The sequence below is a fragment of the Podarcis tiliguerta genome, assembly GCF_965153285.1.
Source record: "Podarcis tiliguerta genome assembly, chromosome: 2".
Taxonomy (NCBI): Eukaryota; Metazoa; Chordata; class Lepidosauria; order Squamata; family Lacertidae; genus Podarcis; species Podarcis tiliguerta.
Window position 1 is genome coordinate 7,125,024 of NC_139535.1, and position 18,010 is coordinate 7,143,033.

The 18,010-nt window shown below is 41.9% G+C and overlaps 1 protein-coding gene and 1 long non-coding RNA gene across 2 annotated transcripts in view; both read right to left on the reverse strand.

Moving 5' to 3' along the window:
- The window catches only part of LOC310671218, a 497,424-nt gene that overhangs the window by 435,526 nt on the left and 43,888 nt on the right, over nt 1-18,010 (reverse strand). The window lies entirely within an intron of this gene.
- Nucleotides 527-13,465, reverse strand: LOC310672820 (vomeronasal type-2 receptor 26-like; the record flags this gene model as incomplete). The annotated part of the gene is made up of 6 exons (XM_083430476.1): nt 527-1,437; nt 2,481-2,607; nt 10,028-10,255; nt 10,448-10,837; nt 11,365-11,656; nt 13,251-13,465. 6 exons carry the CDS (start codon nt 13,463-13,465, stop codon nt 527-529), a joined length of 2,163 nt encoding a protein of 720 aa, XP_083286602.1.

Below are 18,010 nucleotides of genomic sequence, written 5' to 3' on the forward strand. Positions count from 1 at the left end.
CAAACAGACAGCTGTCGCATTCATTTGTTGATGCCGACCTTGAAAACCCTAAATAACATTGGCCCTTTATATCTAAAGAAGCGTCTCCACACCCATCGTCCAGACCAGATACTGAGGTCCAGCTCCAAGGGCCTTCTGGTGGTTCCCTCAGGCATTAATACACTCAAGTGAGATTCCGTTTTCCAGTTGCTGTTTTTAATACTAGAAGCAGAATTTCAAGTTACACTAAGTTATTACGTAGGCTTAGGTTATGAACTCAGGAAAAAAGGAAGTTGGGTCATGTCAAAGTACAAACTGGATATGGTAGAGAAGGATAATTATGTATGAAGAGGGAGGCTGCACTCCGGGTAACTCTACAGGTAGGGATATCCCTAAAAGTTGTAAGTCCAGAAACTCTCCAGGCATGTGATTCAGTGATTCCCCTTCATCATTAAAGATGAATGAAAAACTTTATCTAAAGAGATACATTCATTCCCAAGTCAACTCTGTGTTTTTCATTACTACTATGGTGGAATACAGTTAAGAATCAGACAACAACTTTAGTTTTTGTGGCCAGGTGTTCCTTTGTGTTCAGATCAGGCCTCAGCACAAGAATGTAGCATTTGGGAATGAAGATGCAGCCCAGAAGCCCAGCACTAGAAGCCAAGATAGAGAAGATCTGCACGGCTACCATGTATTTCCCCTTTGTGCTCAGGTAGGTGGGCACAAAGGAGACCCAAACGCTGCAGAAGACCAGCATGCTGAAGGTGATCAGCTTGGCTTCATTGAAGGCCCCAGGCAGCTTCCTGGCCAGGAAAGCCACCGTGAAGCAGATGGCAGCCAGGAAGCCCATGTAACCCAGGGCAGCATAAAACATGGCGACAGACCCTTCATTGCATTGCAGGGTGATCTCTCCAGCCTGGGAATGTTTGTCAGAGTCTGGGAATGGGGGAGAGATACACAGCCAAATGATGCAAATGACCATTTGGACACTGGAGCAGGAAAGGACAATGGAGTTGGCCAGACTTTTCCCTAACCATCTCCTCACCCTGTTCCCTGGCTTTGTGGCCAGGAAGGCCAGCACCACCATGATGGTTTTGGACAGCAAAGAAGATACAGCAACTGAGAAGATGGTGCTGAAGGCCGTTTGTCGAAGGAGGCAGGTGACTTTCCTGGGTCGGCCAATGAAGAGGAAGGAGGACAAGAAGGACAGCAGGAGGGAGACAAGGAGGATGAAGGAGAGGTCCCTGTTGTTGGCTTTGACTATGGGAGTTTCCTTGTATTTAATGAAGATCCCTACAACAAAGCCTGTGGTTAAGGACAGGAAGAGAGCCAAAGAAGTCAGGAGAATCCCCAAATATTCTTTATATGATAGGAAGCTGATAATCCTCGGAATGCAGTGATCTTGATCCTTGTTTGGATATTGTTCTTCTGGACATTTGGTGCAACGCTCTGCATCTGAGGAGGAGAAAAGGAATGGCTTTGGCTTTGCTTACAGACATATTCTATTACATGTCGAGAAATGCACTCATATGGGAGATATCAGAAAATGAGAATGTATTGTAAGAAAGGGAAGCTTTTTTGGTGCATTTCCTTATGCGATAGTTTTTGGGCAGTAACACCGCTTCATTTCCATATATCATTTCGCTTTTAATTTGTAAACTGCCTTTCTATATTGCTATGCAGAAGGAGGGTTACAAGCTGAAGAAACAACAAAATAGACAGGAAAGATCACAGGCGTAATACACACACAAAAAGTCATCATCAAAGCATAATTTAAAATAAACAACATATCATATAAAGCAATATTCAATAATATTCTATCATAAAACTCAGAAATAGTAAAAAGTAAAATTTAATATCAGCAAATAATAAACATCTAACGCTTATCATGTACAATAAAAATTCCTAATTTATAATTAATAAAAAACAGCAAGTCACAATGAATAAAATACCACAAAACATGCAAAAGGATCAAACTGGAAAACTAGGACACAAACTTATGATTTATTTATTTTTAATATCCTTGAACTCCTCTCTTCCAAGCTGCTACAGGTGTTCTCAAACTCCTTGTCTGGGATATCCAATAACCCTGCTGAAATCCCATAAATTTTAATGGTTCTACAATGCATTGGAATGGAATGATCACCTAATATTTTTGATTATTATTGTGCATCATGCTTTCTCTCTTTTAAATAAATATTTGCTTTTTTCACTATTTCTCGTTTATTTTGAAGACATTTTTAATTTTCTTTTGTGAGGGTGGTTCTGGTTCTCTGATCCTAGAAGGCTTGGTATAAAATAACCAAAGGTGTGCCTTATGGGCAGAGCAGGCTGAACCCACTTTGCATCCCAGAGATTGCTTCCTGCAAGTCATTTCTTTCAAATAACTTCCTGGAAGGGGATTAAAAATGCATCCAAATATGTCTTTAGAATCTTCACAGAACGTTTCTAACTAACAAATTTTCCCAACAAATTCCATCTCCTGTGGTGTCACCCACCTTCCTGTGTAGATATGGTCCCTTCCCCACATGGAATACAAGCGTAGCAGCAAAGTGGCTTGTCTTCTTGAACCACCTTGGCATATCCTGGGCGACACCTTTTGGTACACCTGGCGTGAGGCACAGTCTAGCCATAAAGAAAAGATGGCACATTAAAGGAGAGGTGTCAGCAATATTTGTGCCTATGGAACTCACTCAGAGAGTCTGGAAAGAACCCAGCAGGGTCTCCAGTGCCACAGGAAAGCACCCTTGATGTCAGGGGTGCCAACTTGAGTAAAATATTGTGGGGGTCCAGGTAAGCCACACAACACATAATCGATGCCCATCAACTTTATGGGGCCCCAGCCCCCTCAAATATTTTAATGTGGGGCCCAAAGTCCCCACAGCTCCTTGGAGTTGGCTCCTATGCTTGATGTAAATGGCCTCGGCCCAGTATACCTGAAGGAGCGTCTCCACCCCCATCGTTCTGCCCGGACACTGAGGTCCAGCGCCGAGGGCCTTCTGGCAGTTCTCTCATTGCGAGAAGCAAAGCTACAGGGAACCAGGCAGAGGGCCTCTTCGGGAGTGGCGCCCGCCCTGTCGAACACCCTCCCATCAGATGTCAAAGCGATAATCAACTACCTGACATTCAGAAGACATCTTAAGGCAGCCCTGTTCAGGGAAGTTTTTAATGTGTGACATCTTAGTGTATTTTTGGACTCTGTGGAAACCTCCCAGAGTGGCTGGGGAGGCCCAGCCAGATGGGCGAGGTACAAATAATAAATTATTATTACTATTATTATTATGTAGAACGAAAGCCTCCCTGCTGTGTTTGCTTTTTAAATAATAACAATAACCATAACAATTTATTTATACCCCACCCATCTGGCTGGGTTTCCACAGCCACTATGGGAGGCTGCCCACAAAAGATTAGGAATACATTACAACATCAATAATTAAGAACTTCCCTAAACATGGCTACCTTCAGGTGTCCTATAAAAGTCAGGTAGTTGTTTATTTCCTTGACATCTGATGGGAGGGCGTACCACAGGGCAGGCACCACTACCGAGAAGGCCCTCTGCCTGGTTCCCTGTAACCTCACTTCTTGCAGGGAAGGAACCGCCAGAAGGCCCTCGGAGCTGGACCTCAGTGTCTGGGCTGAACGATGGGGGTGGAGACGCTCCTTCAGGTCTACTGGGCTGAGGTGGTTTAGGGCTTTAAAGGTCAGCACCAACACTTTGTATTGTGCTCGGAAATGTACTGAAAAGAGTATTAATACATAGGTCTTTGAACTACTGGACTGAGGCGCAGTCTAATAATAATAAAAAAGAAGGTACATACGGGGGAAGTATTTGTTTGCCACGAGTATTTGTATCAATGGAGTTGATTCATAGAGTTTGGAAACAACCCAACAAGTTCTCTAGGCACAGGGCAAAAGATGTAGGAACAAAAGAAAATAAAAGAAAAATCCCATCCCAGAGCAGCAGCAATAAAACACTCTGATGAAGAGCAGTATTTAAACATAGAGTATGATCACATCTTATGCAGGAGTTACATTCTGGGGAAGGAGTAGTATATGCAAAAATGTATATACACTGGTACCTTGGTTCCTGAATGGCTTGGCTCCCAAACATATCAGCTACCGAACGCTGCAAACCCGGAAGCAAGTGGCTTTCAGTTGAGTGCAGGAAGCTCCCGCAGCCAATTGGAAGCCGTTCCTTGGTTTTCAAACAGTTTGGGGAGTTGAGCGGACTTCCGGAATGGATTAAGTTCCAGAACCAAAATTCCACTGCACTCGAATGAGCCCCTTGGAACGGCTCCTGCACAACCACCCTGACCTTCCGGAGCTGGCAGGCCAAGCAGGCCTTACTCCCAAGTTCTCTTTTGCTCACTGGGCTCCAAGATGCTCTTGCGTGGGCTCTGCGATGTTCTCATGAGATCTCGCAGGGCCGGGCTGGATTAACCATTAAGCAAAATATGTACGTTCTTAGGGCATCCAGGGAAGGCGGGCACCACAGGAATTTTTCTGTTGCTGGATTTGCCACGGACCATATTGTGCAGCTCAATCAGGTTCCACAAGAAAGGCTCCCACAATAAATGAAAAAATTACATACATACATACATACATGCATACATACATGTGTGTGCGTGTATCTGCACATGAAGAGCATTATGCACATTTAATAATTTACTTAATTAATTATAATGAAAGCATCAGCCAAACTTCCAAAAGATTATACTTGAATTCCTCTTGGAAATATTCAACAGAATACTAGATCTTCATCTGTATCATGTGGAATAAAGGGGCTATTACCTGGTTGAACCTCTTGGGCCACACAATAGCTTCTGGGTTAATGGCAAGCTTGAAGTCAGTGGATGCCTCTCTCTCTATACTCCCAATTTTCACTCTAACACAAGACTCATTGGGAAGCACCACCCAATTCTCAATAGCAAACATGATGGGCAGCTCCCCATTCTCACCCAAATACAGTCCGCCCATGGAAGTGTTCAACAACCGGGTTTCTCTTAAGAAAGGGTGAAGCTGGAATGACAGGGAAAACACCAGCATTTCAAAGCATTGCAAAGCATTTTGGACACCTCATCCCTTTGCCCTTTGAGTGTTGAGAATTTATTCATGGAACGTACATGGCATGAACTTACCGCAAAAAAGGAGAAAAAGTTATCACAGTCTGGAAAAACAAAACTTGGATATAACTTGTTTACAAGAAACCCTCATTACAAAACTACATAGAAAAAATTTAATAAATAAAAGATTGGGCCAAGAATTTATTTCTTCTGACAAAGTTAAAAAAAGAGGAGTGGTTTTCTACATCAAAGATAAATGGAATCCAAAATTTGCTTTCAAAGATGAGGAAGGAAGATACATAGCTGTTGAAATTTCAGCACGAGGCGAGAAATATTTGTTACTAGGAATCTATGCACCTAATGATGACAAAGCCGAATTTTTTAAGAACTTGGAAGCAAGTCTGTTGGAATATATGGATTATAACATTATATTGATGGGGGATTTGAACGGAATCACATCTACTTTGATGGACAGAACTCAGAGATCAAAGGTTACAAATTCTGGCAGACTACCAAAGACTTTCTTTGATTTAACTGAAAATTTTGATCTGTCAGATATAGGGAGAATTAGAAATCCAATGGAAAGAGACTTCCCTTTTTTCTCAGATGCAAACCAAGTATTTTACTGAACAGATTATCTATGGATATCCAGAGACTTGGCTCTTAAAGTAATAAAAACGGAAATTTGCCCTAAAACTTGCTCGGACCATAATGGAGTTTCTATGGACCTGAAAATGTTTGTTCAGGGTTCCTTCAGATGGCAAATGAATGATGATCTGCTGAGAAGCTCATTAATTGTCAATAAAGCCCAAAAACCCTAAAGGATTATTTTGAACTCAATATGAATCAAGGAAGGGTGATTTGGGAGGCCAGCAAAGCGGTAATGAGAGGGTTTCTGATACAACAAAATGCAATTAGGAGAAAGTCACAGAATGAGACATAAGATAAAATTATGGAACAACTGAAAGATAAAGAAGAAGCTTAGAGGAAACCCAAAGGATTTGCAGATCCAAAAAGAAATTCAAGCCCTACAGGTTCAATATTCACAGTTAGTAAATCAATAAATTGAATGGAAGATAAGAAGGATGAGACAAATAAATTTTGAATCTGCAAATAAATGTGGAAAATTATTAGCCTGGCAACTAAAGAAGAGACAAAAACAAAGTACGATTACAAACATTGTTACAGAAGGAAAATCTGTAGAGAACCCTGCAGACATTGGAAAATGCTTTTATAAAAATTATAAACAACTGTATAAAAAGGATAAAGAAGATATAGGGAAAATCGAGCATAAAGATTAATGTCTTGCAACAGATTCCAAAGGATAAAAAGAATCTACTAAAAGGTTTAATTACAAACCAGGAAGTGGAACAGGCAATAAATTCAATGCAACTTGGCAAGACACCAGGACCCGATGGTCTATCAGTGAAATATTATAAAACATTGAAAGAATGGCTCATTCAACCTCTGGTAGAAGTATCTAATTCAATTTTACGAGGGGGTAAAGCACCTGAATCCTGGAAGCAAGCTTATATTACTCTGATTCCTAAACAGGGTCAGGATACATCCAACGTTAAAAACTACAGACCAATCTCCCTACTCAATGTGGATTACAATTTTTTTGCAAATATACTGGCTAACAGGCTAAACAAGGTTTTATCTGAGTATATTCATAAAGACCAGGCAGGATTTGTGCCTGGAAGACATATGAAAGACAACATTAGAAATGTTGTGGATATTTTGGAAAAGTTAGACGCAAGAAAGAGCTGTAAAGTAATGTTAATATTTATTGATGCAGAGAAAGCCTTTGACGATGTTTCTTGGAGTTTTATGTTACATAATTTAGAGAGGTCAGGATTTTTTAAATGGTATTAAAGTGATCTATCCAAAACAAAAAGCCAAAATTATTGTAAATAATGTGGCGTCAGAGGAAATTAGAATTGAGAAGGGAACCAGGCAAGGGTGCCCACTTTCCCCTCTGCTGTTTATTTCAGTACTGGAGGTTTTGCTAAGTATGATTAGAAAAGATGAACAAGTCAAAGGTATTACAGTAGGTTTGAAACAATATAAATTAAAAGCCTTTGCTGATGATCTTGTTCTGACACTACAAGATCCAGATTCCAGTGCAGTTAAAGCACTGGAGCTGATGCAAGAGTTTGGTCAGGTAGCAGGATTTAAATTAAACAAGAGCAAGACCAAAGTAATTGAGAAAAATCTGGATAATGAAGAAAAAAAATTATTACAAGAAAAAACGGCCTAGATTTTATGAAAAAAGTTAAATATTTGGGGGTGAACCTGTCTGGGAGAAATTTGAATTTATATAAAGATAATTATGAGATAATCGGACGCGGGTGGCGCTGTGGGTAAAACCTCAGCGCCTAGGACTTGCCGATCATCAGGTCGGCGGTTCGAATCCCCGCGGCGGGGTGCGCTCCCGTTGCTCGGTCCCAGCGCCTGCCAACCTAGCAGTTCGAAAGCACCCCCGGGTGCAAGTAGATAAATAGGGACCACTTACTAGCGGGAAGGTAAACGGCGTTTCCGTGTGCTGCGCTGGTGCCGGCTCGCCAGAGCAGCTTCATCACGCTGGCCATGTGACCCGGAAGTGTCTCCGGACAGCGCTGGCCCCCGGCCTCTTAAGCGAGATGGGTGCACAACCCTAGAGTCGGACACGACTGGCCCGTACAGGCAGGGGTACCTTTACCTTTACCTTTTTAATTATGAGAAATTATGGAATGAAATTAAAAGAGATTTGGATGTATAGTCAAACTATGCTCTTCTTGTTTCAAGCCCTCCCAATTATAGATAATGTGAAATGCTTTAAAGAATGGCAGAAAGCACTCTCCAGATTTATCTGGCAGGGGAGGAAACCCAGAATTAAATATAAATTACTCATGGATTCTAAAGAAAGAGGGGGATTCTCCCTGCCAGATTTAAAGATCTATTTTGAAGCTGCTGCACTTTGCTGGATTAAAGAATGGATGCAACTAGAAGACACAGATCTATTAAATTTGGAGGGATTTGACAATGTGTTCGGTTGGCATGCATATTTATGGTATGACAAGGTAAAGGCCCATAAGGCATTTTAAAACCATGTAATTAGGAAATTGTTGTACAATGTTTGGATAAAATACAAAGATCTCTTAGAAAGAAAGACACCCAGATGGCTTTCACCAATGGAGGCAAAGGCCCAGAAAAAATTAAATACGGACACCAAATGGTTGAGATATTATGATTTATTAATAGAAGAAGAGGAAGGATACAAATTAAAACCATTTGAGCAAGTTAAAGATAAGCTAAATTGGCTACATTACCACCAGATCAAGGAATTGTATAAATTGGATAAGAAAAATGGTTTTGCTTATGAAAAATCTAAGTTGGAGACGGAGTTGTTGGATACTAAAGGTAAAAATTTATCTAAAATGTACAAGCTATTGTTGGAGTGGCATACAAAAGATGAACAAGTCAAATCTGTGATGGTAGATTGGGCAAGAGATATAGGACATAATCTAATGTTTGAGGATTGGGAAAGATTGTGGAAGAAAGGGGTCAAGTTCAGCGCATAGACTTTGCTAAAGGAAAATATAATGAAAATGATGTATAGATGGTAATTGACTCCTGTAAAAATAGCAAAGATATATCATAATTGTGACAATATATGCTGGAAATGTAAAGAAAAGGAAGGAATCTTTTATCATATGTGGTGGACCTGTCCCAAGGTGAAAGACTTCTGGGGAAATATTTATAATGAATTGAAAAAAATGTTGAAATATACATTTATTAAGAAATCAGAGGCCTTTCTTCTTGGAATAACAGGTTTGGAATTGCCCAAGAAAGATGTATTGTATTTTGTTAGATAAAAAGTGGCACACCCAAGAACTACCAACAATAGAAGAATGGCAGATGAAGATGATGGATTTTTCGGAACTAGTCGACCTAACCTGAAGAGTCCGTGACCAGAAGGAGGAGGAGTATCAGGAGGAATGGAATAAATTTAATGACTATTTATTTAAATTTGTTAAGTTAAATTAACTGGAAATAGCTTGCAGATACCTAATGGGCTTAGGATTTTATTTATGTTAAGTGATAAAGTAATATGTTTAATTCTATAAGACGAAGATTTAAGGATGTTAATGTTTAAGTTACCGTATTTTTCGCCCCATAGGACGCACGTTTTCCCCTCCAAAAATGAAGGGGAAATGTGTGTGCGTCCTATGGGGCGAATACAGGCTTTTGCTGAAGCCTGGAGAGCGAGAGGGGTCAGTGTGCACCGACCCCTCTCACTCTCCAGGCTTTGCGCAGCTCTCCGCAAGGCGCGGGAGCCCTGCGCTGGGCTTCCACAGCTTGCGGAGATTTGCCTGCCTGCCGAAGGCTGGGTGCGCTGAGCTCAGATTTCGCGCATCTCTCTGCAAGTCGTGGGAGCCTGGCACCGGGCTCCCACGGCTTGCGGAGAGTTGCCTGTTCTGGGGGCTGGGGTCGGGGGAAGCTCAGGCTTCCCCCGTCCCAGCCCCGCACCTGGGGGGGGGGCAAATATTTTTTTTCCTTTCTCCCCCCCCCATAAAAAACTAGGTGCGCCTTATGGGACGGTGCGTCCTATCGGGCAAAAAATACGCTAAATTTCATAAAAATTGGGATTTGGAAAACCATTAAAAGGATATGCAATGAAATTCAACTAAGGGGAAGCGAGGAAGTCACTTAACAAAGTAAATAACTGTAATTTTCAATAAGGCCATGATTTATTTTTGTTTTGTTTGTTTGTCTTGTTTGTTTGTTTCTTTTTTGTAATATTGTGAAAACCAATAAAAAAATTTTTTGGGGGAAACAATCTTTATATCTTCCAGCAGGAGCCTAAAAAAAGAATCTAAATCTAAATAAATAAAACAAAGACATTTTCCTCACAGTTGCATTCGTGTCTAAATCAATGAGAATGATCATTGTAGAGTTGGTAGAAAGAACTTTGATTTCTAGAAAGGGAAAGGAAATACCTGCCATGGCTGTAGCCTTTGACATGCCAACTGGTCTCCTCCACCCGCCATCAACATCTGCTTTGATCTAGATGAGCAGGCAGCATTTAAAGCATGTGCCATGATTTGGAGACTGAAGTATGTTCTGTGGCTGTCTTGAGACAGAACACTCTGCAGCTCCTCTTCAGACGGCACCTCCGAATTCTCCACATCTCTGCATCTTGTCCAACCTCTCACAGCGAGGACGTGCTTTGAGTATGAACAACTAAATGCTTTTTGCTGAGAGAAATTAAGAAGATGGGACTCTTGTTTACAGCAGTCGTGTTTGCTCCTGATTTTGGTCTTCATTACAAAGGAGAATGAACCATGGATATACTTCAAAGAATTGGGAAAGAAAAAAAAATTCGTGTCAAGGTCTTGAAAAGCTGTTGTGAGCCATACTTTTGGCACAATTTGTTTTTTGAGTCTTTGTTGTAGTAGCATGATGAAACCCAGTGCAGTATGACTGTTTACATAGTAAATGAATACATTGGTCTGTCTCCATAGGACAATAAATTCACTTTGTGTGAACCTCTCATGTTCATTCTTTTCTGGTATTCTTACTGAAAAGGCAACACAAATTCCATTGCTGGCCATCAGAGATGTCAAGGCCCTCAAGAACCTTTCTCCATTCTCACTGTCTGGAGCAAAGAGGCCGATCCACGTCCATCCAAAGTGCTGGAGGAACTTTACAATCCCCAGGTACTGAACTTCTTCATTGGGGACCGTACGGTAGACAAAAGGGACTTTGGTGTTCTCATCAACAACCCCAGATACAAAGCCATAACTGATCTGAAGTGGGGAAGAAAAAAATATAGTGTTTCATTTTCAAAGAACAGGATTAGCCTGAAATATTTACTACCTAACAAATATTGTGCTGGCCAGGGCTGATTTTATTTGGAAACTTTGGGAGGCTGCTACACTAGCAAAGTCTCCGTGTTAATAATAATAATAACAATTTATTATTTAAAGCCCGCCCATCTGGCTGGGTTTCCCCAGCCACTCTGGGCGGCTTCCAACAGAACACTAAAATGCAATAACCTATTAAACATTAAAGGCTTCCCTAGCAGGGGAGAATCATAGAGTTGGAAGCGACCCTGAGGTTCATCTTGTCCTCCCCCCTGCAATGCAGCTGTCCCATACGGGGATCAAACCTGCAACTTTGACGTTGGCAGCACCACACTCTAACCAACTGAGCTATCTAGCTTAACATAGCTCAGGATTTTCTCCCTCTTTGATGACTCTTTTTGCTTACAATAAAGTGAATTTATTTTGTTGCTGAACCTCTTTTGTGTCCCTCCATGCCCCACCCTTCATACCTGTGGGATTTTGTACATGCCTGACGTGGTTGAAATCACTTTGGAAATGATGGAATTGGCTCCTTCAAGAACAGCCAAGATATGATTCCATTTTCCACAGCGATAGTTTGGAATATTGCTTTCCCCACCTGCAAGCAGGTCTAGCATGGCATCAGAAGTGATCCTTGCATTGTAATAGTTCTCATAGAGGCTGTAGCCCAGAGTGATGTTGGGTAAGAGCCTGGGATCCCGGTTGATCTCTTGGATGGTGAACAAGAAGGACAAGATGTGCCAGTAAAACCTACTCGAGAAACTGTAAGAAATCAATCAATTAAAAAGTGTCAAACCATTCACCATTTAATGAAAATAAACAGTATTTGATTCTCAAATAATGTTCTACATTATGGCTGCCATACAGACATAGAAGGAAGACGGCAGTTGGAAGCAGTGTGTGGGTGGAAATCACTGGAATTTCCTTTAAAATAACTCAAAATAACTTTTTTTGTCTGGATTTTCACTTGTTGCAACATGGGGACTCTAGTCTGTATGTTTGTTTGAAGGGTGAGAAGAGACATATCCTTCTTGCAAGATGAAAATCCATTTGCCACTTAAGAATTAAAATATAAGGATTTCTCAAGAGGAGAAGCACACATCTTCAAAGAAGGGAAATGAAGAAAACATTCTTCTTTCCGGATGTGTGAGAAATATGGGGACATGGCTGATAAGGCTAGTATTGGCTGCTACAAAGGAGTTGCATAAAGAGCCAACTGCAGTGGAGAGCTAAGTCTGTTTAGAAGCTCTATTTGATTAGTATGGCTTATTTTTAATAGGCATGATTCGGATTGGGCTGTTATTTGATAAAGGTCAGTTCCAACCAGTCTTTCTGTGAAACAAACCACCAGAAGGATGTATTTCCTTCCGTCTCTCCTGTGCAAGTGAATTCAGGTGTCTGGATCAACAGTGAGGGGGAAATCTTAGGAATGTGGATTGCTGCTGGGGAGGGGGGGGGGAGTGAAGTAGAGAAAATGTCCCTGAAGCCAAATTAATTCCCCGGAAGCACTGAACTTGGCTAAGCTTGCAATTGCGTGTCTTATTCTGCATCAAAGGGGGATTCTAGTGTAGTTCCAGGTTGAGATAATGTCCACTTAAACTAGCATTTTATCCAGGAGAATAGTTTCCTTGTCATTCATATTTCTCCCTGTGGGAACTGTTCAATCTCATTGCAATGGAGTCGCAGACACTAATTCTGCTGATATCTTCTGGGAGGTTATTTCAGACAGGGAAGGGATGGAATCAAATGCCCTCCCAAATATCAGCACAAAAGACTTTTGTTTTGTTTGTTTAAATACGTGTTGTTTTGGTTTTCAACAGTAACACCGTAAACTTAACATGAACAGCAAACACAACACTTGGAGTATATGTTATTGGAACTCTACTTAAGGTACATACATAATAGGCTCACTGGTTAATTAGTCCTCTCCATAGAGATACATGTGTTATAGGGGGTTGATATAACTGAGCTAGCTTCTTAATGTGATCTGTAAAGAACATCCACATGCTTACGGTCCATTAAAAACTCTGTTGCATTGGGTCAAGTGTTCAGAAAGTGCTATTTCCCATACACCTTTATACACTTGTGTTCTTCAAGAAGCAGCACAGCAGCACAGCAGGTAAAAATAGACCTGGGAATTGTATGGGAACAAGGAACCCACTAGCTGCTGCAGACTTCAAGTTCCCTTCAGCCCCTGCCAGCATGGCCATTGATTAGGGGTGATGGGAGCTGCAGTCCTGCAACATCTGGAACACCACAGAGTCCTCACCCTAAAATGGAGACTATTTCCCTAGTAAACAAGAGCCATTGGGGTGCAGTAGAAAAACATGACGTCCTTCTGCATATAATTACTTACTCATCCACAAAGCTGGTTAATGGGGGCTGCGAAAAGATGTATGGAAGTTGTAGATTAAACAAATTTGGAGATATTATCCCGCCAATGAGGAAGTCACCAGTCTGGAAATAATTCTGTGCTTTGATTCCTTCCCGGATTCGATTCAGGGGGCATTTTGCCTTCAGGTTTCTACAGGATTCAAACAAAATGAGCAGCATCAGCATCTGGGATCTCATTCTGACTGATTGCTACACCTCTCTTTGAGTGTTCCTCTCTCCCCCATAGCCAGCTACATCAGAACAAGCCAAAAAACTCTTATTTATCCAATATGGGTAGTGCTCAGCGATAGCTTCAGAGCCATTAAACCTCACACAGATGTATCCCACCCCTCTTACTCTCAGTCTTGACTCAGTCTGTCTCTGACACAGGTGATCTTCTGTGCATCAACTTTTCCCTCATGAACAAGGCAGAATAAATCACTATGATTTTGATAATTATTTGGGGAAGGAAGTTCATCTTTGCAACAACCTGAAGTCTCTGTGTGGCCTGAGGGGCAGGAGCAGAGTTGGAGATAAACATGTTTGGGAGGAAACAAAGTTGCTGCTCCAAAGTTTGACATGGGTCATGTGGTGGTGAGTGAGAGTTTGGCATGAACTTTGCTGCTGACAAGAGCATTAGAAGAGTCCTGCTGGTGGTTCAGTTCAAAGCTTAATCCAATGCAGTATCTTGTTGCACCCAGTGTCAATCAGACATTTCTGGGATCCACCCAAGCTGATGGCAGTAGAGTTGATCCCAGCAACTGACATTCAGAGATATGCAGCCTCTTATCCTGGAAGTCATGCGTCTTTTAAAAGTGTCTCAGTTAGCAGCTGAAACAAAATAAAAAAAATTCCTTCCAGTAGCACCTTAGAGACCAACTAAGTTTGTTATTGGTGTGAGCTTTTGTCTGCATGCATAGATAAAGGTAAAGGGACCCCTGACCATTAGGTACAGTCGTGGCCGACTCTGGTCTTGTGGCGCTCATCTCGCTTTATTGGCCAAGGGAGCCGGCGTACAGCTTCCGGGTCATGTGACTAAGCCGCTTCTGGCGAGCCAGAGCAGCATACGGAAACGCCATTTACCTTCCCGCTTGAGCAGTACCTATTTATCTACTTGCACTTGGACGTGCTTTCAAAGTGCTAGGTTGGCAGGAGCAGGGCCGAAGCAACAGGAGCTCACCCCGTCGCTGGGATTTGAACCGCCGACCGTCTGATCATAAAAGTCCTCGGCTCTGTGGTTTAACCCACAGCGCCACCCGTGTCCCGTGCATGCGTACTTCTTCCCTCTTTCCTGTGTCAGTGAATTTCTCCATTGGGCTACACTATCCAAAAAAATTGCTTCCTATTTTCTATCTAGATTCTCCAAGTGGATTCTTCCGTGGATGCCTCTTTGAGTAATAATTTTTCAGGAAAAATCTATCCTTTTTCGCTTTCTCCATGATTTTATGCATCTCTTTTAAGTCCCACTTTTACAGTCTTCGTTCCTTAGCCAGGATCTACCAACCTTTTTAGGCCCCTAAAAACAACTGGGTATTTTATATTCCGAAGCTGTGAGAGGAAGTGGGAAAGAGCATCATTCTTTCCAACCTCCTTCTTCAGTTCCATGTTATTTTCAAGGGATTAAAACTCACGTGCCAGAAATATTTCCATATGAAAGTTGCAGATTTCCACATGACCTTTTATCTATGTCCTTCATGTAGCTAGTATAATGTCCCTTTTCTTCTAATTTAGCTTAGTTCATTTTGTACTATAGCAATTCAGTTGACAATGTCTTAAGCAGCTTAGGAAATTCAGCTATGACTAATATGCAGTCTAACTCAAGATCGAAGAGGAATAATTTTAAGCAACAATAGGCAACGCCACAATTGCTATTAGTGATGAATCGGGAATCAGAAGCTTTAAGAGGTCTACTGTCAATTATCTATCTCCTCCGCATCACAAGTGAGCTAAGGGAACTTTGACAATGATGCTTTCGGACCTTTTTCTCACCATACACATGGTTAGCTGCAATTGCAGTGAGAGGATTATTGGGGCATTGTTTTTTGATTATAAATTTTGTGGTTTCATAGTTATACTTTGATTTTGTTCTTTGAACTACCCTGAGACCTCCCGGTATAGGGTGGTATATAAATTGAGTACATAAGGATAATAATAATATTTGTGGAGTTTACTGCAGCCCTCAGGAAAATACTATCTGGGATCCAGATTATTTTTTAATTCCAACAGCAAGCTGTGGTTCCACTCAAGATTCAGAGGGGTGGGGACATTCCACTCTACAATTCTACAACTGTACAAAGGCCTCAGTTTATTTATAGCGTCCTGATCTTGCTCTTTGGCCAAACTCCCACTGCAGCTTACAATTATCATTCCAAAAGCTGCCTATGACCTCAAGCTTATAATTTTAAAAGGCATGGATAATAACAATAATAATAATAATAATTTTTTATTTATATCTCACCCTCCCCAGCTGAAGCCGGGTTCAGAGCAGCTAACAACAATAAAGGTAGCACAGCATTCTAAAATCAATTCATTTTAAAAGCAATTCAAATGAAATTAATGGAAACCATTGGGCTAGAGTTCTGTGAGGATTACAGAAGGAGAGAGGGGGTCAGACTGTGCCTTGGCCAAAGCGCTGTCTTGCAGGCCCTGCGGAAAGATGTCAAGTCTAGCAGGGCCCTAGTCTCTTGTGACAGGGTGTTCCACCAGATCGGGGCCACGGCCGAAAAAGCCCTGGCTCTGGTTAAGGCCAGCCTAACCTCCCTGTGGCCCAGGATCTCTGATATTCTTTTAATTTGAAGACCGTAAGGAGCAAAAGGAAAAGAGGTTAGAAACTCCTCTCAGCCTCGGCCTCCACAAACAGTGGTCAGGATGATAGGAGCCGGAGTCCAGCAGCGCCTGAAGGGCCACTGTCTCCCTATCCCTGAAATAAGAACTATTTCCCTGTGGAAGGGAACCATTGAAGCGGTGGTGGAGAAGCATGATATCCATGATGTATTTAATTATTTACACTTTAAGCTTGGTTCCTGGGGGCTGGGGAAAGTTATATGGAAGTTGCTCAGCAAAGCTTCTTGGAGATATGATTCCGCTAATGAGGAAGTCTCCAGGCCGCGAGTAACTCTGCGCTTCATTTTCTTCCCTCATCCAATTTAAGGAGCACTTTGCTTTCAGCTTCTCACAGACTTGTCATGTGACAAAGACACATGAGAGCAGAAGCAGCAAAGCAGGCTGGGAAGTGCTGGGACTGCACAGTCATTTGGGCCTACTAAAGTTATTCAGGCCTAACTGCTAACTGTTGGGTCACTCTGACATGTGACATAGTAGCCAGTTTCTCTTTTGTGCTCTCTGTAAGAAATCAGAGTCTGTCTGCTTCGGTTGTGAGCAGAATCAGTATGTAATCTCAGTCAAACTGTTTGGAACCATGTTGTTTATGAAGAAGTTTATTTTAACTTAGTAAAGCTTATATTCTTTAAAACTCTGCATTATTAATTTACGCTGCGTGTCAAGACTTGATGGGGCATTAGAAGAAGAGGCAGCAGCAGAAGCCACAGCAGGGAGGTCATTCTGTCTTGGCCTCCTACACCTCTATTTTGACTTTTCCTTTTCCCCCCACAGCCAGTTAATCAGAAGAAGTCAACACCCTCCAGCACAGTGTGATATGTATAACCTCAGGCTTCCTTGGCTTCTGATGTTTGGGCAATTGCCAGAGATCTCTCTTGAGCTTTGGGAAGAATAAATTACTATCATTTTTATAATTAAAAGGGGAGAAAGTTTTTGGGATCTCTACATGGTTCAAGGGGCACTGACAGAGCTGACGGAAAATATGTTTACACCAAATCACAGATGTGGCTTCAAACTGCAACATGAGTCACTTGCATTTCGGGGATGAGTTTGGCTTGACCTTTGCTAAGAACAGCCCTGCTGGGTTAGCCCAAACTCTCATCTAGTCCTGCAACACAGTGGCCAATCAGACATTGATGAGAAGCTCACAAGCAGGGCATGAAAGCAATGGGCCTTGCCAGGCACTGGTCACCAGCGACTGGCATTTGGGGGAAGTAACTATGTACTGCATGACTCAATATTTTGTTTCCTCTCAATCTCCCAACCTTCCGATTCATTGGATGTCTCTGAGTGCTAGTGCTATATAAGAGAGGGAGACAAAAAGGATGGATCCTGCCCTTCTCCAGAAGCTCAGGGCAAATAAGTGAGAGGTCTGCTCCATGGGGTGAATGGGGACTACCCCACCAATCTCAACCTGCCTTCATGCCACCACCACTCCCCTGCCTTCTTACTTACAAGTGGTGGTTCTTCTCCATCATTGTCTCTGGCTCCAGCTATGGTGGTGCCCCTCTCACTCCCACCAGACAGACAGCTGCCACATTCATTTGTTGATTCCAACCTTGAAAACCCTAAATGACATTGGTCCTGTATATCTAAAGGAGCGTCTCCACACCCATCGTCCAGACCAGATACTGAGGTCCAGCTCCAAGGGCCTTCTGGAGGTTCCCTCAAGCATTAATACACTCAAGTGAGATTCCGTTTTTCAGTTGCTGATTTTAATACTAGAATAATAATAATAATAATTTTTTATTTATACCCCGCCCTGCCCAGCCAAGGCCAGGCTCAGAGCGGCTTACAAGCAATAATAAAAACAAGTTGAATGATTACAACTTAAAAACAAAATTAAAATACAACATTAAAATAATGGAACATTAAAATATTAAAATGTAGCCTCATCGCAGGAGG